General features: G+C 41.8%; 1 protein-coding gene across 1 annotated transcript in view; it reads right to left on the bottom strand.

Moving 5' to 3' along the window:
- Positions 1 to 17,770, bottom strand: part of pou6f2 (POU class 6 homeobox 2) — a 197,291-nt gene that overhangs the window by 133,219 nt on the left and 46,302 nt on the right. The window contains exon 4 of the mRNA XM_017709204.2: positions 2,000 to 2,222. Within this exon, the coding sequence (XP_017564693.1) occupies positions 2,000 to 2,222 (223 nt within the window). The remainder of the gene's footprint in view (positions 1 to 1,999; positions 2,223 to 17,770) is intronic.

Below are 17,770 nucleotides of genomic sequence, written 5' to 3'. Positions count from 1 at the left end.
ATATTGGAATATTTCATATTTTGTTTAAAGCGTGTAACCCTTCTTAACAAGTTTCACCTTGTATGTTGCAGTTCAATGGAATTAGAAGCACAGATAATATCATTTGTAGCAGTCTTCAGAAAAAAAGCCACACCTTTAGAGTCTGTGTCTGCGCAGAGCATGAACCCTACCCCCCTTTACCCCTGTGATAGGACACCTCCAGTGCCAGATTTGAACATACCTATGATCACTGACTGTGGTTTTTCCCTAAAGACATCAAACTAGACACCCTCAGAAGAGCCTGGGAGACGTTTTAAATTATTATACATTTGTAGTCAATGTTTTACACACATACATGTTTGTTTTTTCTTTATTTTATACTGACTTGAAATCACCCCCAGGCCCAGATCATCCCATGGGTTTCATGGGTGCGTGCCCAGGGACTATCGTGACAAAATCTGGACAGCTCTTTTGACTCACAGTGGGAACAGGACCAGTGGAACAGCTAAAAAGTGAACTAGTTTCACGTTTGTCATTGTTTTAGGGTTGATCCTAATCCTGACTCTCTCCAGGTCTTTCCTGAACACCAGCTTCATCTTCTCCTTCGGTCTTTGCCCAGCAACCATTCAACCATTTCATTCAAATTTACTTTGAATTTGAAGCTCCAGATGTTCAACAAATGTGCCTGGGGGATCGGGTGAAGGCGAGACCCAATGCTTCGGCAGAGCGGAGGACAACAATAAACTGTGAACCATATGCGCAAAAGAAAGTTGCACTGTCCTTATAGTGGTAGAGATCTGCAAATTGACTACTTCCATTCCATAAAGTCATCAAAAAATAATAAAATAAAATAAAATAAATGGGGGAAAAACATTTCTCACACCTGCTGCGGCAGTATGCTTTAGCCTAGGATGTTAGATGGTTGGGGTTATGTTTGCTGCTTTTTTCTTTATTATTTATAATCCAGCTATCCAATTTATGTTTGCTGCTCAAGAGTGGATCCATGCTTTACAAAAAAACATTGCATTGGTCATTGGATGCATGTTAACCTGTGCTCTTGTTAATGCGTGCATCTTGATATTGTTTTGTCTTGATTGACTGGTTGAATATATGCATTTATTTTGCCGATTTTCAGTTTTTGACATAATTTGACAGTACCTGTTGTCCTTTATGTTGTGTGTAAATTTCATGATGAATGGACCAGAAGAAACGGCCCAAAATGACTTGGAAAAAATCTGGTTCCATTGACTTACATTAAAAGTACAGTATGTTTTTTCCTTCTCCTGTAAAATGACCATTTTGAAGATACAAGGTTTTGTTTCCATGACAAAGACATACAGTCTCAAAAAGAGCTTTATAGTAAAGACAGTGATCCTATATAGAACCATGAACACTCATGCTTAAATGGTTCTTTGCATGATGAAATTGTCCTCAGATTGATGGGGAATGTGCTGTATATTGCTCTTCACAGAACCTTCTTGAAAATGGTTCTTCATAGCACCTTAAACTGTTACAAGATTGCCATCGTCACAGTAGCAAGACCCTTTACTAAAGAATCCTTAAAGAACCATCAGACCGATGGAGAATGTGTTGTATATGTTGTGTTGTATGTTGTATGTTTCTATTTAGCACCAAAAGGGCTCTTCTACTGTTACGAGCTTGACATGACTCTACATGACTATACAACACCATCAATATGAAGCAGGCATATGGTTCTTTAGGTGTTCATAGTTCTATAAAGAACCACTGTCTTTACTAAAGAACCCTTGAAGAACCATCTTTTTAAGAGTGTAGTGGTGACATTCCCAGTACTGTGGTGAATGTGCTGCCTTTGTGGTGTGGCAGGTTTGAGCTGCAGATTCAGTGGTAGTGTAGAAAATTCCCTGACCACCCAAGGAAGGTAGCTAGGCGGGGGCTTAGGGCCCGGGGCCCGGGGCCTAGAGTCCAGGGGCCGATACCTTGATGATCCAGGCCCAGTTACACCTTTATTGCCTACAACAGACTACTAACGTACTCTTACCTTGCAGGTTCTGTAGAGGGAGAGTCATGATGCCTCCGGCAGCTGCGGCGGCCACCAGGCTCTGGATATTAGCCGCAGTGGGCAAAGAGAGGACTAGGCCCTGCTGCCCACCCAGGTGACCGCCCGCATTGAAGGGGATGAGGATGGGCTGGTTCAGACCCGGAGCTCCGCCCGACATCACTCCACTCACCGCAGAGGCCAGCTGCTGCGCCACCAGCAGAGACTGCAACAGAATTACATTACAGCGCGATTAATAACCAAACGCACTATATGCAAGTGGCACAGCATGAGATGAGCCAAGTATGTAAATACTGATTCATCCCACTTCCCTTCCCAACAGCGATCATACGGCATTGAATCATAAGTTAAACCCAAGATCATGTTGAAAGAGGTCAGGAGGCGTGGCTGGACAATTAACAAAAGCATGGACTAATTTGATCTTAACTGTTTCTCACTGAAATCAGCAGAGAAATTCAGCCAAACGTGCAAACTCATAACTTACAATCAAATGTCACCAGTAAAAAACCAGTATACACACAATTCCCCGCTCTACATACGGAGTGTTCCCTAAATTTACAGCTTTATCTGTAAAAAAATCGTCTTTCTTTCAACTCGAAAGGGAAAAATCCTGTCTTCTGTGCTCTCGACCAGAGCAAAGCGTTACGATATTGGCTCACAATCACAGAAATACGGGCTGAACTGGTCATTTTACACACAAAACACCATCGAGGGGAAATTCCCAAAAGGTCAAATCCAAGCTTAATCGCTCGCAGTTGATTACAGAACTAAACTGAAACGGACAAATTCTGTTCAATGTCTATGAACATGCTTTACTATGCAGATTGAGCTTGTTATCAGTCTTGTGCATGAACGAATGAAGCAATCACAATCGGCTGGACAAGAAAGACCTGAGCAGCCAAATGTCCACTTATTATATTATCATTATATGTCCCTTATATTCATATTTCACCTTTTTAAGAAAAAATAGAACTCTAGATTTAGACACTAAAGACATCAGCCTGCGACTGTCTGACTTGATTTTAGTTGAATTTTAAAGTGATTTTTAGCATGACGTTAGTGTTTCATTTTTATTATGGTTTTCTTTTGTTCATGTTGTTAAATCTATCGTTTTACATCTTTTATTTCTTTATATATTTAATTCATTATTTCATTTTTTAATTATCCTATGCTTTTTTAACGGTTTATTGTTTTTATGTATTCACTACTATTGATTATTATTACTTTTTGGAATATGTTATGCTTTTATTTTTTAACTTCTCAATCCCTGATGTCTGTATTGGCTCAGGTACGTTGTAACGTTGCGGGTCTCCCTCAGTGTACACAGAGTTTAAATAAAGGTTGATTGATTGATTGATTGATTGATTGATTGATTGATTGATAAAGGCCAGAGAAAGAATACGTTTTCAACTGATATTGCTCACAGTCGTCTTCCATGGATATGCTTAGCAGTTTTAACAAAAGTTGGAGGTAAAAAAATATGGTCAAATTTGGTCAAATATCAAAGGACTGTGGTTACATTAGTAATCAAACACAAATTCTGGAGTATCTTTTCTCGAAATATATATGTTTCTTAGGTACGCTGTATATTGAGTCCAGCATATCACTGCTGTCGGAACAAAACCTCCAAAATTTTAACTTTACAGGAGAAGGAAAAAACCTACTTTACTTTTAATGTAAGTCAATGGAACCAGAATTTTTCCCAAGTCATTTTGGGCCGTTTCTTTTGGTCCATTCATCATGAAATTTACACACAATATAAAGGCCAACAGGCCTTTTCAAATGATGTCAAAAACTGAAAAACACCGAAAATGAAGACAGGAGGTTTTGTTCTGCAGTGATATTGCATTTGAATTTGAACTTATTCAGCTGTTTCTCTTCATAACTGCAAATGTTCTGGATATTTTCAATCTCACAATCACTTTCTTGCTTCCGAACAGTTTTCCAAAGTGTCGCTGTGGATTACGATCACATTTTGGGCCTGTCTGATTGATTTTTCCTGATTTTTCATGATGATGGCGCTGACATCTCTTTGGTCTTCATGTTTAAAGATAAACAGAAACCAGAGGCAAATGTCAAAAAAAATCATTCAGTAAAAATGAAAAATTCAATTCTGAACACATTCTGAGTGTACACACAATTCCCCTGCTCTACATACGGAGTGTTCCCTAAATTTACAGCTTTATCTGTAAAAAAATCGTCTTTCTTTCAACTCGAAAGGGAAAAATCCTGTCTTCTGTGCTCTCGACCAGAGCAAAGCGTTACGATATTGGCTCACAATCACAGAAATATGGGCTGAACTGGTCATTTTACACACAAAACACCATCGAGGGGAAAATCCCAAAAGGTCAAATCCAAGCTTAATCGCTCGCAGTTGATTACAGAACTAAACTGAAACGGACAAATTCTGTTCAATGTCTATGAACATGCTTTACTATGCAGATTGAGCTTGTTATCAGTCTTGTGCATGAACAAATGAAGCAATCACAATTGGCTGGACAAGAAAGACCTGAGCAGCCACGTGTCCAATTACTTATGGTTCATGAAATACAGACTGCGCTTAAAGGGGCTGTAATCTCCTTTTTTTTCCTACATCACTCTTTTTATATTAACGTGCATCAAAATGTAATCAAGTTTTGACTTTTTCTGTAAAGGTATTATTTACATAGGTGGATTTTGTTGTTGTTGTTGTTTTTAGGGGGTGGCATGCACAGTGGCGTGGTGGGTGGCGCTGTCATCTCACAGCAAGGAGGGCCTGGGTTTGATTCCCTGGCCGGGCATCCAGGATCCTCTCTGTGTGGAGTTTGCATGTTCTCCCCATGTCTGCGTGGGTTTCCTCCAGGTTCTCCGGGTTCCTCCCACAGTGCCAAGACATGCAGTCAGGCTGCTTGGACGTGCTAAATTGCCCATTGGTGTGAGTGAATGTGGCTGTCTGACTGCCATGTGATGGACTGGTGACCTGTCCAGGGTGTATCCTGCCTTTCGCCAGATGACCGCTGGGATAGGCTCCAGCACCCCCCGCGAAGGTGTGTGTGTCTTGCTTTTAAGACAACAGAGATATGATACACCCAGTTCTATAGAAATATCCAGCAAATCAAAGCACTTTAACCTCATAGTCATCTTTTCATGTCGAGCCCAGTGTTCTCGAGTAGACCTGTAGACAGTAAACACAGTGTCACTGTCCAGTTACTTATGGACTGTATTGTATTTTCAGAGCAGCAGAACAAGCAGCTGAGTCTGACAAATCAAACGCTCTTCTGGATGGAGAGCAGAGTGTTCTCTTCAGCTCAGCTCCCGCCGGCGCAGCTTTACCTCTTCATACAGAGAACACAGAGAACACAGAGAACACAGAGAACACAGAGAACACGCATCTGATACCACGGTGAGCGCCACCAAACACGGCTCTACCCTTTCAAACCTCTCTCTCTCTCTCTCTCTCTCAGCATCACTATCACACAGATGACTTTAGTGCTTTACCAGTGTTGATTCTGCAGACACACACTCTCAGAAATAAATGGTTCTTGACTTGTACACACAGTTTTAGGAAAATTCTAAAGGGTATAGAACCTTTACATCATATGGAGGTTCTTCAAACGTTAAAAAGGTTCTTCTTACAGAAAAAAAGTCTCTACTTTACAAAACCTCCTTTATAAACGTTTTATGAATGGAAAATTTGCTCATTAATAGATATTAATGAATGCATAAACACCTTTAAAATAATGAATAATAGCAATAATATCATTAATAACAGTTATAAAATGGAAATAAAGAGGTCACCGTGACCTGTTATGTCTTGTGAATACGCCATGAAAATGACAGACGCAACACGAAAGTGATGGAGAAGACAAAGCAAGATAAGCAACCAGCTTCGTCTGGGGTTTCACAGTAAAGGTGAAGGTGGGCTCACTATTTGGCAAGCAACACATCACTGTCCTTTTATTTACGTGTTATACTGTTTGCTACTGATTTCAAGGTCTTTATGACCTAATTAATAACAATTAATGAACAAATTCTGAGCCATAACCTTCATAAGGGTCCCCAGTAAAGGGGTACCAAAAATGATTATTTATAAAACCATCCAAAGAAAGGTTCTCCAGGGCAGTGGTTCTCAAACCGGTTCTTTTGCTCTGGGTTGCAAGTTAGGTTGGAGCAACAGTCTGGACAGTCTGTTTTGGAGCAAAACTCTGCCATATGGAACCAAAAGTGGTTGTTCTACGGCAGGAGGATGAGAAGGACCTTCAAGAGAGCAGGGTTCCTACACAGTTTGGTGATTTTCCTGTTCAAACACATCTAAACCAAGCTAGGCTTAGTAGGGAAATCACCGGAACCTGCTGGCCCTCAGTTCCCCAGCTCTGTTCTACGGTCAAGAAACTTTTGGCTCCCTTATTGGTTTACTTGAACAAAATGCTTCTCATGGTTAGCGTCACTTTACATATCGAAACCTTCATGTTGACAAAGAGGTTACTTTATAGGAAAGGTAAATTCACACACGCACATCTTCTAAGCTGCTTCTCCTTCTGGATCATGGGGGGGTGCTGGAGCCTATCCCAGCTGTCATTGGGCAAAAGGCAGGATACACCCTGGACAGGTCAGTCAGACAGCCACATTCACTCACACCAAGGGGCAATTTAGCACGTCCAAGCAGCCTGACTGCATGTCTTTGGACTGTGGGAGGAACCCAGAGAACCCGGAGGAAGCCCACGCAGACACGGGGAGAACATGCAGACTCCACAAAGAGAGGACCGCGGTCGCCCGGCCGGGGACTCAAACCCAGGCCCTCTGTGCTGTGAGGCGACAGCGCCACCCACCAATTAGCAATAATATTTTGTGCTGGGGTCCTTTTGGAATATGTTGCCTTGAGGTAACAAGTGACGGGAAGAACTACTGTAGAGCCCTGTTCCTCGAAAATGGTGATTATGTTTATGATTGATATGATTAATGTTACTGGAAAGTGAGGAAAATGAGTTTGTTGCACTGAGGCAACATCGAGCAATAGAGGGTTAATTCTGAGTTACTTCGGACCATTTCTTTTATTGCATTCATCATAAAATGTTCACACAATCTACACGTCAAGTGGTATAAAGAAGTATAAACGGTTTACTTTATATTCCAGAGCAATTAGAGCAATAATACATATATGGGGCAGTCGTGGTCTGGAGGTTAGGGAACCAGCCTCGTGACTGGAAGGTCGCCGGTTCGATCCCCAGTGCTGACAGCACATGACTGAGGTGTCCTTGAGCAAGACACCTAACCCCCAACTGCTCCCCAGGTGCTGCGGATTGGGCTGCCCACTGCTCCAGGCAAGTGTGCTCACTGCCCCCTAGTGTGTGTGTGTGTGTGTGTGTGTGTGTGTGTGTGTGTGTGTGTGTGTGTGTGTGTGTGTGTGTGTGTGTGTGTGTGTGAAGTGTTTCACTTCACGGATGGGTTAAACGCAGAGGTGGAATTCCCCGTTTTGTGGGATTAATTAGGGTTTCTTCATCTTAATATACAAAAACAGGATCCATGGCAACCCTATAAGAAGCTGATAGCAGGGTGTAACACTACATCTGTGTTTGCAGGTAGAAAAGGGGATATTTGTTTATTTGTAGTTGATGAGATGTAGTTTTGTAGTTTTGCTGAAAGAAAAACGGATTCATTCCATTTTTTTTGCCGTGTTTCTGTCATTTGTTGATATCAAAATAATTTTAAAAAGTGCAGACTTGATCCCATCAACGCAGAACGTGACCTGAATATAAATACGACTGATTATATAACAATAACAAAACAGCAGCCGTCTCAGGGAAGATATATCAGAACCATACGCACTAAAAATGCACCACACTATTAAAATAGGTGGCTCTTCAAGGGTTCTCTACTGAAGAAAACGGATTCATTTAGAACCAGGGGCTCTATAAAGAACCATTTTATGCTTGCATGTTGAAATGGTTCTTCAGACTGATGGAGAAGGCTTTGTAGATTGTTCTTCGTAGTGTCGAAAAGGGTTCTGTCATTGTTACAACGTCTAGCTTGTCACAACAGGAGACCCCTTTTTGATGCTACATAGAATCCTATTCAGAAAGAACCATATACAACACATTCTCCGTCAATCTGAAGAACCATTTCACCACGGAAAGAGCCATTTAAGCATGCAGTAGTTCTATGGTTCTAAAGAACCCTCTTTTGTGAGAGTGCATGAGTAAATTTATTCCGTCACTGAACAGCATACCAACCGTCATTCCTCTAGCCTGGTTCCGCCTTCAGACTGAAGCCTGGCCTTGGCTTTGGCCTGCAGCGTCAGCGCAGCTCTCAGCCCACTGCCTGCCCGCTCTCTGCCCTGGTCACCTGCTCTGCCTGCACTTACTGGGGCACCTAAAGCGCTAGAGGAGGCCACCTCACTCCCCGGGCAAAACACACGTTAGCGTGACAGCAGTGTCACTCCGATATGCAGCTGCGCTGTTCGCAGAGGGAGGCTGGACCAATGAGCGCAGCCCGGCAGAACAGAGGCGGAAAGAATGGAATGGAATGAGACAGAACGTTCAGAGGAACTCAGAAGAACGGGAAAAAAAAGGAATTTCTTCTTACATACATGCAGTGTTTTTCTCCGAAGACTCTGAATTTTAGACTTTCACCACTACAGCTGAAAGAAGGCTGCCCATAATGTGCCCCACTGAAGTGAGCACACTAGTGGTTGGTTAGTGTAGTGGGTAACACCTCTGCCTTCTACACTGTAGACTGGGGCTCAATACCCTCTTGGACAAGCCCCCTATACTATACCAATAAGAGTCCTTGGGCAAGACTCCTAACACTACCTCGGCCAACCTGTGTAAACTGATCAAACTGTAAGTTGCTATGGAGAAGAGCGTCAGCCAAATGCCGTAAATGTAAAAATTTCCAAAGTGAATGATATTAAAAGATGAAAAATTCCAAAGTAACATTACTTTGTCAGTTTCAAGTAGCAATTGGCGCCGGCCATGCGACACAATGCATTCCAATCTATTGATAATATAGAGCCATTCAATACCAGCTCATGTTCTTCTGTGGAGTCCATTGAACTCAATAACAAGCTGACAAAGGGAATTTTGCTTCACGGGATTATGTGCGAATCTTTTTGTTTAACATTCAAGAATGTGCCGTTTGTCATTTCATTTGGAACGAGAGAGTCTTTGAACGTTGACTTAAGAGAAGGAAAAAAAATCAATTAACCACTCAAAGGACAACAACAAAGAGTCTTGTGACAGAGTGGAGTGACATATGCTTAATCTTGCTGTTTTAAGTGCGTGTGATGTTGGATTCTGGAGGCGCGGAATCAAAGACAGCCTTTCAACATTCGCTCTTCATCTCAAAGTGAGCGTCACTCTCCGCTCTGACACGCAGAATGGAGCGACATGGAAGGGAATGATATTAAAAGACAATCCGCCTCATACCGAAAGCAGCTCGGCTCGTTTCTGACTGTACGCACTTGTCCCGTTATGGTTTAGCTTTGTTAAAGCTGACCTTATGTCCAAAACATAAGCCTTTAATTTACAGTAGAGGAGGGGAAACTCATCCCACCAGAATTGGACGACTGTTTCTTCGAAAGCCAGCAGCTTTCAGCACAAACGAGACGTGGCTCATCAGGCTATAAGCGCGCGGAAAGTGAACTTCTCACCTGCCAGACTTCATGACAATTTGGATTGTTTTTGCTTTCTATATACTGAATATTTGTTTCTTTATTTAGGGATGGGAAGACAACTTGAATCAAACACTCTTCCTTGTGTAATGCACTGGCCAATGTGTGTTGTAATGATATACCATGGTAAAAAGTGACAGCCGTCAGTTTCATCAAATATGAACAATTCTGATAACCATTTTTCTAAAAAGTCATGGTGGAATTATATGGCCTATTTCTCCTTTACGTGGGGATGGGAAGTTAACTTGAATCAAATACTGTAAATACATTTACATTAACATCATTTAGCAGACGCTCTGATCCAGAGCGACTTACAAGAAGTGCTTTGTTTATCTAGAGAAAGTCTCTTTGCTAGTTACCAGTAGGTTAGAGAGAAAGACGGTCCTGAGCTCAGATACTGATAGAAACACAGTCACTGTAGATACAGAGAGAAAAGGAGCTGAGCTGAACACAGAGCAGTGCAATACAATACACTACAATACACTACAATCCACTACAACACACTACAATACAATCCACTACAATACAACACACTACAATACAACACACTACACTACAATACAATACACTACAATACAATACACTACACTACAATACACTACAATCCACTACAACACACTACAATACAATCCACTACAATACAATACACTACAATACAATACACTACACTACAATACACTACAATCCACTACAATCCACTACAATACAATACACTACAATACACTACACTACACTACAATACACTACACTACAATACACTAAACTACACTTCAATACATTACAATACACTATACTATAAAACACTACAATACACTACATAAGTGCAGTACAATACATGCCAATCAATACTTCAGAGCTCATTGAAGTGCTGTGTATAGAGTCTTCAGTCTGCGTTTGAAGACCGCGAGAGACTCTGCTGTTCGGACAGCCAGTGGGAGTTCATTCCCCCACCTGGGCTCCAGTACGGAGAACATCCTCGACGCTGGTCTTCCACGCACCTTGAAGGATGGCGGGTCAAGCTGAGCTGCACTCGAAGCTCGCAGGGCTCGTGGTTCATTTCCAGATTTCACCACTGCCAACAAGTAGGTAGGGGCTGGTCCATTTTTGGCTTTGTAGGCCGGCATTAGGGTTTAAATCTGATGCAGCTTTTTTCAGACATTCTCAGTATATTTTACCAACAATGTCATTTTTAACAACAACCTGTCAATAAAACATTATAATTCATGATTTTGGTCACTGATATAATGAATTTTTCACACTTAAGAGTTGTTTTGAACTTGTGTGAAGGCCGTACTCCATCCTGGCTCTCACTGTGAGTTTTTATATGCTGAAGACACAATGATGCTTTATCACGGCCATCAAGAGAGAGAGTAAAACAGGAAAGGTGTGATTTGGCAACAGAATTCAGTCACCCAAAAATAGTTGTGATGAAAAAGCATCACTTTCATGGTGCAAAATTAAGAGGGTGAATCTCAAGCCAGTCGATTTCTGTGAAAATTCACCAATGATGTTGCTATGGGAACAAGCGAAGGTGACCAAAAGCACATTCTACCAAACCTATTTAGCCATAAACATGTTGTGTTTGGTCTCTACAAGTAAATATCTTTCCTTTTGCTTTTTGCACCAAATCCGCAGCAAAAATGAACATTTCTTCATTATAGTTAATATTTGATGAAGTACATAAAAAATAAAAAAAAAACATAAAGGAAAAATATAAAAAGTAAACATTTTCATTTGGTACTTCAGGCACCCCGAGAGCTCATTTGTGGAGATCTTTAAGAGATGTACTTCAAGCAACTCATTAAATGGAAAAATGGAAATATTTCCTAAAACATTGGGAACGCATTGGTTTGTGCGTCATTAGTAAAGAGAAGCCACACAGAAAAGATTTCAGGCTCCTTTTAATGGCTTAGTTTGAACGTTCTTCCATGTACAGGGGTATAATTAAAAACACACTTGACCCAGACGGGGCTGTTGTTGCTCAGGAGGCCAAGCAAGACCTAATAGAAGACATTCACCTGCATAAGAGCCACTACAGCCGGGGTCTGGAGTGAATACTGAATCCGATTATTTGGAAGCTTTGGATGAATTTGCTCCTCTGCCCTCTGACATCTTAATTGATGAAGACGTTTGTCAACAAAAGGTCAAAATAACTTGCTCCTTCATGTTTGCCGTAACCAAAGTTGGGCCGAACAGTGGAAAAAAAAAACTTTGAAAACTTTCAACATTAAAAAAAACAAGTGCATGTCATAAAACATGAGCTCTTCAGGTAAAAGAGATGCTCAACTGGTATGAAATGGAGTTGGAAAGCACTTATGAAAATGGGTCAAAAATATTTTGAACAGTCCTCCCTACCTTTCCAGTACTGGTGGCAGTTAAACTGATGGTAAATAGTGTTCGTTTGGTGAAAAATAACATTTACACAATTTTTCCCTCACCACAAATGTACTGTTATCTCTAATAATAGACAAAAGCATGTTGAATTTTGCCTGTAATGTAATAAGTAAAGGAAGTTTTCAGCCCTCCAGTTGGCATCATGAAAACTACATGCGGGTCCAAAGGGGTGGTCTCGGATATCTGTGGGCACCACTCAAATTCGACTGGCCAGCCCAGAACTGGTCTCTTTTAAATTGGAATTTGCCAGTCAAACACAAACGCCACTCCACCCACACGTACACAGAACGTTTGACTTGTGAACCCAAAGGTGGCTCAATTGAAGTTCACCTGACATGAAAACAGCTGAGAAAACAAAAAGAGATTTGAGCAATTTAATGCAGTGGTGTCCAATTTTGTCAATAGGTCAGACTGTTTGACTGAGACCACCTGAGTAAACCAGTAGAATCAGGTGTGCTCCAGTTTCACGCTGAGCCTTTGAGGATAAGATTGGTTTAATCTGTCCCAGGGGTGTACCAGGGGTGAGCACAGGCCTATCCAATCAAATGGGAAATATTTTGTTTAAATATATTTCAATTTAAAACATTGTCATCAGTTTTCTCTGAATGTGGTACATACAATGCTCTTATACTACAAAGCTGAAAAGCTGACTCAGAACATCTAACCTTATCTCGGGATACAATGATCAAAGGTATACAATGATCAACAGTCATCAAAGGTAAGACATAAGTGGCACATAAAAATGTTTCATGCTGTGGCAGTATGCTTTAGCCTAGGAGGACTAGGGGTAGGTTTTTGACTGTGCTGTGTTTTTCGTAAAAAAAAAAAAAAAACGTAGAATACAGGCTTCACTAAATGTGCTGGAAGCACAGCCTGAAGGCAAAATCTGTCTGTCCTTTTGTCTGTTTTTATAGAAAACAGTACGGCAAGCAGGGTCAGAAACCACATTAAAAGCTTGATGCTGTTTGAGGCAAAGTGTCCGAGGATTTAGCAAAGCAGTTTGATCAATTCCGCTTGCTGAGGCTATGAGCTTCCGTTAGTTCTTAGCTACATTAGCCTTGTTGCTCCAGTGCGGAACTAAAGAAGCAAATTTCTGACACCATGTCCTGGCTAACTGACCGCAGTCGGGGTAAGAGGATGAACTAGGCACACTTGTTCATTGAACTATCACTTTAACCCTCTTAATTGGGCAGTAGTTATGAAAAATAGCTGAACGGTTGCAACCTGGTCTGGTTATAATTCATATAATCAACTCTTATGTGTTTATTTGTTTGTTTATTTACGTCTCCCTCACAAACAGCTCTCCGCGTTTTCCCATCAGCCCCCGTTTTCGTGCTACCTGGCGGCCGGCGATGGGATCTGAACCCCGGCGTGGCTGTGAAATAGGATCCGATCAAAACACTCTTTAAAACGGCTCAACAACTCCACACTCCAAATCTCTCCCGCTTATCTGAGTCACGCTGCCTGCTCCCGCTTCACCTTCATTCCCGTTTCCTACACCGGGACACTTTGGGGGATATGATTACGGTGCAGCCTGGAAGCAGCTAAATTCGCTACAGCTTGAGACACTGCATGTACATTGTAGGGAATCTCTGCTTTCCTTTTCCTAAAGACACAGCAACACAGCGAATCGATGCCCAGCTTACCCTGTTCACCGTTCCTCAGAGCGATTTGTCTAATTGCTCTTCTGATGACGATTTCAGCCACTTTAATGGCCTTTAATTGCAAAAACACTTAAATTATGGCATCAGCGCTGTGCCTGACACAAAGTCAATCCTGTTTTGCGATTCGTTCTGAAATTGAGCTGCAGCTGCTGTAATTCATCAGCATACATAATATTCAAAACATCTGAAGCATGATTTTAGATGTGAAAATGACAGACGGTCAATGACAATGCACGTTTCTATTGATTCACTAACAATATTCGCATGTAGATCTTACATGTACACAGACAGACACACATTACACACCCCTACATACAGCACTGCGCAAAACGTAGACACCTGAGAGGATTATATTAAAAAATAATCAGGGCAAAAATAAACACTAAAAAATAACATTCTTACAATAAGCAGCAACTTTGTGTGTTTGCTGAAAATATCATCCAAAACTCATTTGACTCATCAACACTTTAAATAATCATTTAAGTCAGGTCAGTTGGTGAAATCTTACTCCTATCTAGTTTAGTAGATTGTAATTTGATTCTGACCACCTCCTCGTTTCTATGCTCACTGTCCACTTTATCAGCTCCACTTACTGTATAGCTGCACTCTGTAGTTCTACAGTTACAGACTGTAGTCCATCTGTTTCTCTGATACTCTGTTACCCTGTTCTTCAGTGGTCAGGACCCCCATGGACCCTCACAGAGCAGGTACTGTTTGGGTGGTGGGTCATTCTCAGCACTGCAGTAACACTGATGTGGTGGTGGTGTGTTAGTGTGTGTTGTGCTGGTCTGAGTGGATCAGACACAGCAGTGCTGCTGGAGTCTTTAATCACCTTAGTGTAGCTGCTGGACTGAGAACAGCCCACCAACCAAAAATATCCAGCCAGCAGCGTCCTGTGACCACTGATGAAGGACCAGAGGATGACCAACACAAACTGTGCAGCAGCAGATGAGCTGTCGTCTCTGACTTTACATCTACAAGGTGGACCGACAAGGTAGGAATGTCTAATAGAGTGGACAGTGAGTGGACACAGTGTTTAAATACTCCAGCAGCACTGCTGTGTCTGATCCACTCAGACCAGCACACCACACACTAACACACCACCACCTCGTCAGTGTCACTGCAGTGCTGAGAATGACCCACCACCCAAATAGTACCTGGTCTGTGAGGGTCCATGGGGGTCCTGACCACCAAAGAACAGGGTAAAAGGGGGCTAATAATAATTAGAGTGTGGATTGCAGCAATTTTGTCAATTAACTTGCAAAATTCTTCTGCAATCCTCAATGAAAGTTCTGAAAAGAAAGAATTAACAAATAATTTTAAAAACTTCTCCTTGTTTTGACTTTTTTTTACCCCCTACTACACCCCCTCTCCCTCCTTAAGAGGAACCCAGGGGCCCACAGAGCTGCCAGGGAGCCGCTGAGAGATTACCCACAATCACAATGATAGCAGGCCTGTGTGAGCCAGAAGAGAGAGAGAGAGAGAGAGAGAGAGAGAGAAGGAGAGAGACAGAGATGGACCCATGTAGGGCTAACTGCCCTCTTACGGATCCAGCTCCGTAATGGCAGAGCGCACAATATCCGACTGCAGAGTGGGAATCCATCAAAACATATTGATCCCCAAACATTGGAATTGGCTGTGGCAAGAGCAGAGAGAGCACCGTGGCTGAAAAAGTGTTTGTTTTGGCGCTGCCGTCTTGACAGGGTTCATATTTTAGAGCAAGGCTCTGGCGAGGGGTAGTGGGACAGCGCAAGATATGGCGCTAGATAACTTTCATACTTCTTCCTCTTATTGCATGTGTTCCCAAGTGTTCCACATTCAGCTAATCAGGACCGTCTCGTGTTGACATTGTGGTCTTGAACTGGAACCCCAGGCTTCTTAGAGAAAACAGACTCATTTCTTTACAGTGGTGGTGGTGGGAACCAGGGGTCACCATGGCTACAACACAGATATAGTTATTTTATTTACCATCCAAATCACCAGAGAACCACATCTTCTAAGCTTTATAGGGAATGGTGTTGGCAAAATATGGTTTAGACCACAACTTTGTCTCAAAACTATACATCTCAAGCATCAGGCAGTGTATTCAGAACCACTTGTGGAAGAACTTCTAAACTGAATTGAATTCAAACCCATTTGCACACAGAGGAATTAGACCTCCGCATTTAACCCACCCATGCAGTGAAACTTCACATACACTCTAGTGAACACACCCACACTAGGGGGCAGTGGGCACACTTGCTCCGAGCGGTGGGCAGCCCTATCCACAGCACCTGTGGAGCAGTTGGGGGTTAGGTGTCTTGCTCAAGGGCACTTCAGTCACGAACCGTCAGCCGAGGGGATCAAACCAGCGACCTTCCGGTCAGAGAGCTCGTTCCATAACCTCTAACCCACGACTGCCCCCAGTTTAAAAGCACTAAACTCTTTAATCGTCTGGTTCCTATCACCACCACTGTAAACAATTCTGATTCTAGAATAAATGTGTCCAGAACGAAGTGGCTCACATCAAAACACTCTGAACCACTTTATTCCCTTATCTTAGGCTTACTTCCGTATAATCTTGAGGAAATTTTGGAAAAATCTGTGAAATTCCCCTTTAAGGTATAGAAGTCACATGATGATGGCAAAGCTGGTGGTTCACTGCCGTTCCACTCAGTGTTTTTCCGGGCAGTCCACCGGTGTTTAAGCAGAGTATTTGGACAAAATTCCGAGTACTATCGCTCATTTTCCACTCACAGTCCAGTTCGCTTATTTTTCCTTCCTTCCTTTCTTTAGTTTCACTTTGTAAATCAGTTAAGTAAATAATTTTAATCCCGCTCAGCGTTTTCTCTAAAATCGTTTCATATTAGGTCATTATTGTTATGTTATGTATTAGGTCATATATTGTTGTGAGCTTCATTTAAGATTATTTCACTTATTTCTAGACATTTTTTCCCTTGTTTTAAGTCCATTTTACTAAGTAACCTTATCTCACTATATTGGCAGATAATTTTGCCTGTTTTAAGAAATTTGCTTGAAACCAGCAAAGTTACCTACCACTATAATGAGATATTTTTTACTGATAAAATTACTTAAAACAGGTAAAAATGTCTGGAAATAATAATCTCAATCAGTAATAAAAATCCCATAATTAGTGCCCAGTTGTCTCAGAATAAGAAATATTAGATTTATCAGCTAGAATTAAGATAATTTCATTTGACAAGATACAATTTTGTGCGGTGTAACTTCATGATCTATGGCAGAGAGGAACCCTCTGAGCCTTCTAGGCCTTAGATAAGTTCTACTCTTGCTTCATTTTTAAGTTCTGAATGAGAACGAAAGGGGTGAAAAACCTTCTAATCCTATTAATAATAAGTTGTTTGATTTTGTTTCTATGAAAAGATGATTAGACATCGACCAGGCGCAACATTCTGACCACCTTGTCCACTTTATCAGCTCCACTTACTGTATAGCTGCACTCTGTAGTTCTACAGTTACAGACTGTAGTCCATCTGTTTCTCTGATACTCTGTTACCCTGTTCTTCAGTGGTCAGGACCCCCATGGACCCTCACAGAGCAGGTGCTGTTTGGGTGGTGGATCATTCTCAGCACTGCAGTAACACTGACGTGGTGGTGGTGTGTTAGTGTGTGTTGTGCTGGTAAGAGTGGATCAGACACAGCAGCGCTGCTGGAGTTTTTAAACACTGTGTCCACTCACTGTCCACTCTATTAGACTCTCCTACCTCCTCAGTCCACCTTGTAGATGTAAAGTCAGAGACGACAGCTCATCTGCTGCTGCACAGTTTGTGTTGGTCATCCTCTGGTCCTTCATCAGTGGTCACAGGACGCTGCCCACAGGACGCTGTTGGCTGGATATTTGGTTGGTGGACCATTCTCAGTCCAGCAGAGACACTGAGGTGTCGATACACATCACAAAATCTCCCCAATCAGATGTGATTTTTTATCCTTACGACATAAAATATGATATTTTGCATTATTTTCTGCTTTGCTCTGGACCGAGGGACCCGAACCACAAATCAAACCCTTTATTTACTTGTGAAATCGAAT

The sequence above is a fragment of the Pygocentrus nattereri genome, chromosome 24, assembly GCF_015220715.1.
Source record: "Pygocentrus nattereri isolate fPygNat1 chromosome 24, fPygNat1.pri, whole genome shotgun sequence".
Lineage (NCBI taxonomy): Eukaryota > Metazoa > Chordata > Actinopteri > Characiformes > Serrasalmidae > Pygocentrus > Pygocentrus nattereri.
Note: the sequence above shows the minus strand (reverse complement) of the source record. Positions and strands in the feature narration are given on the sequence as shown.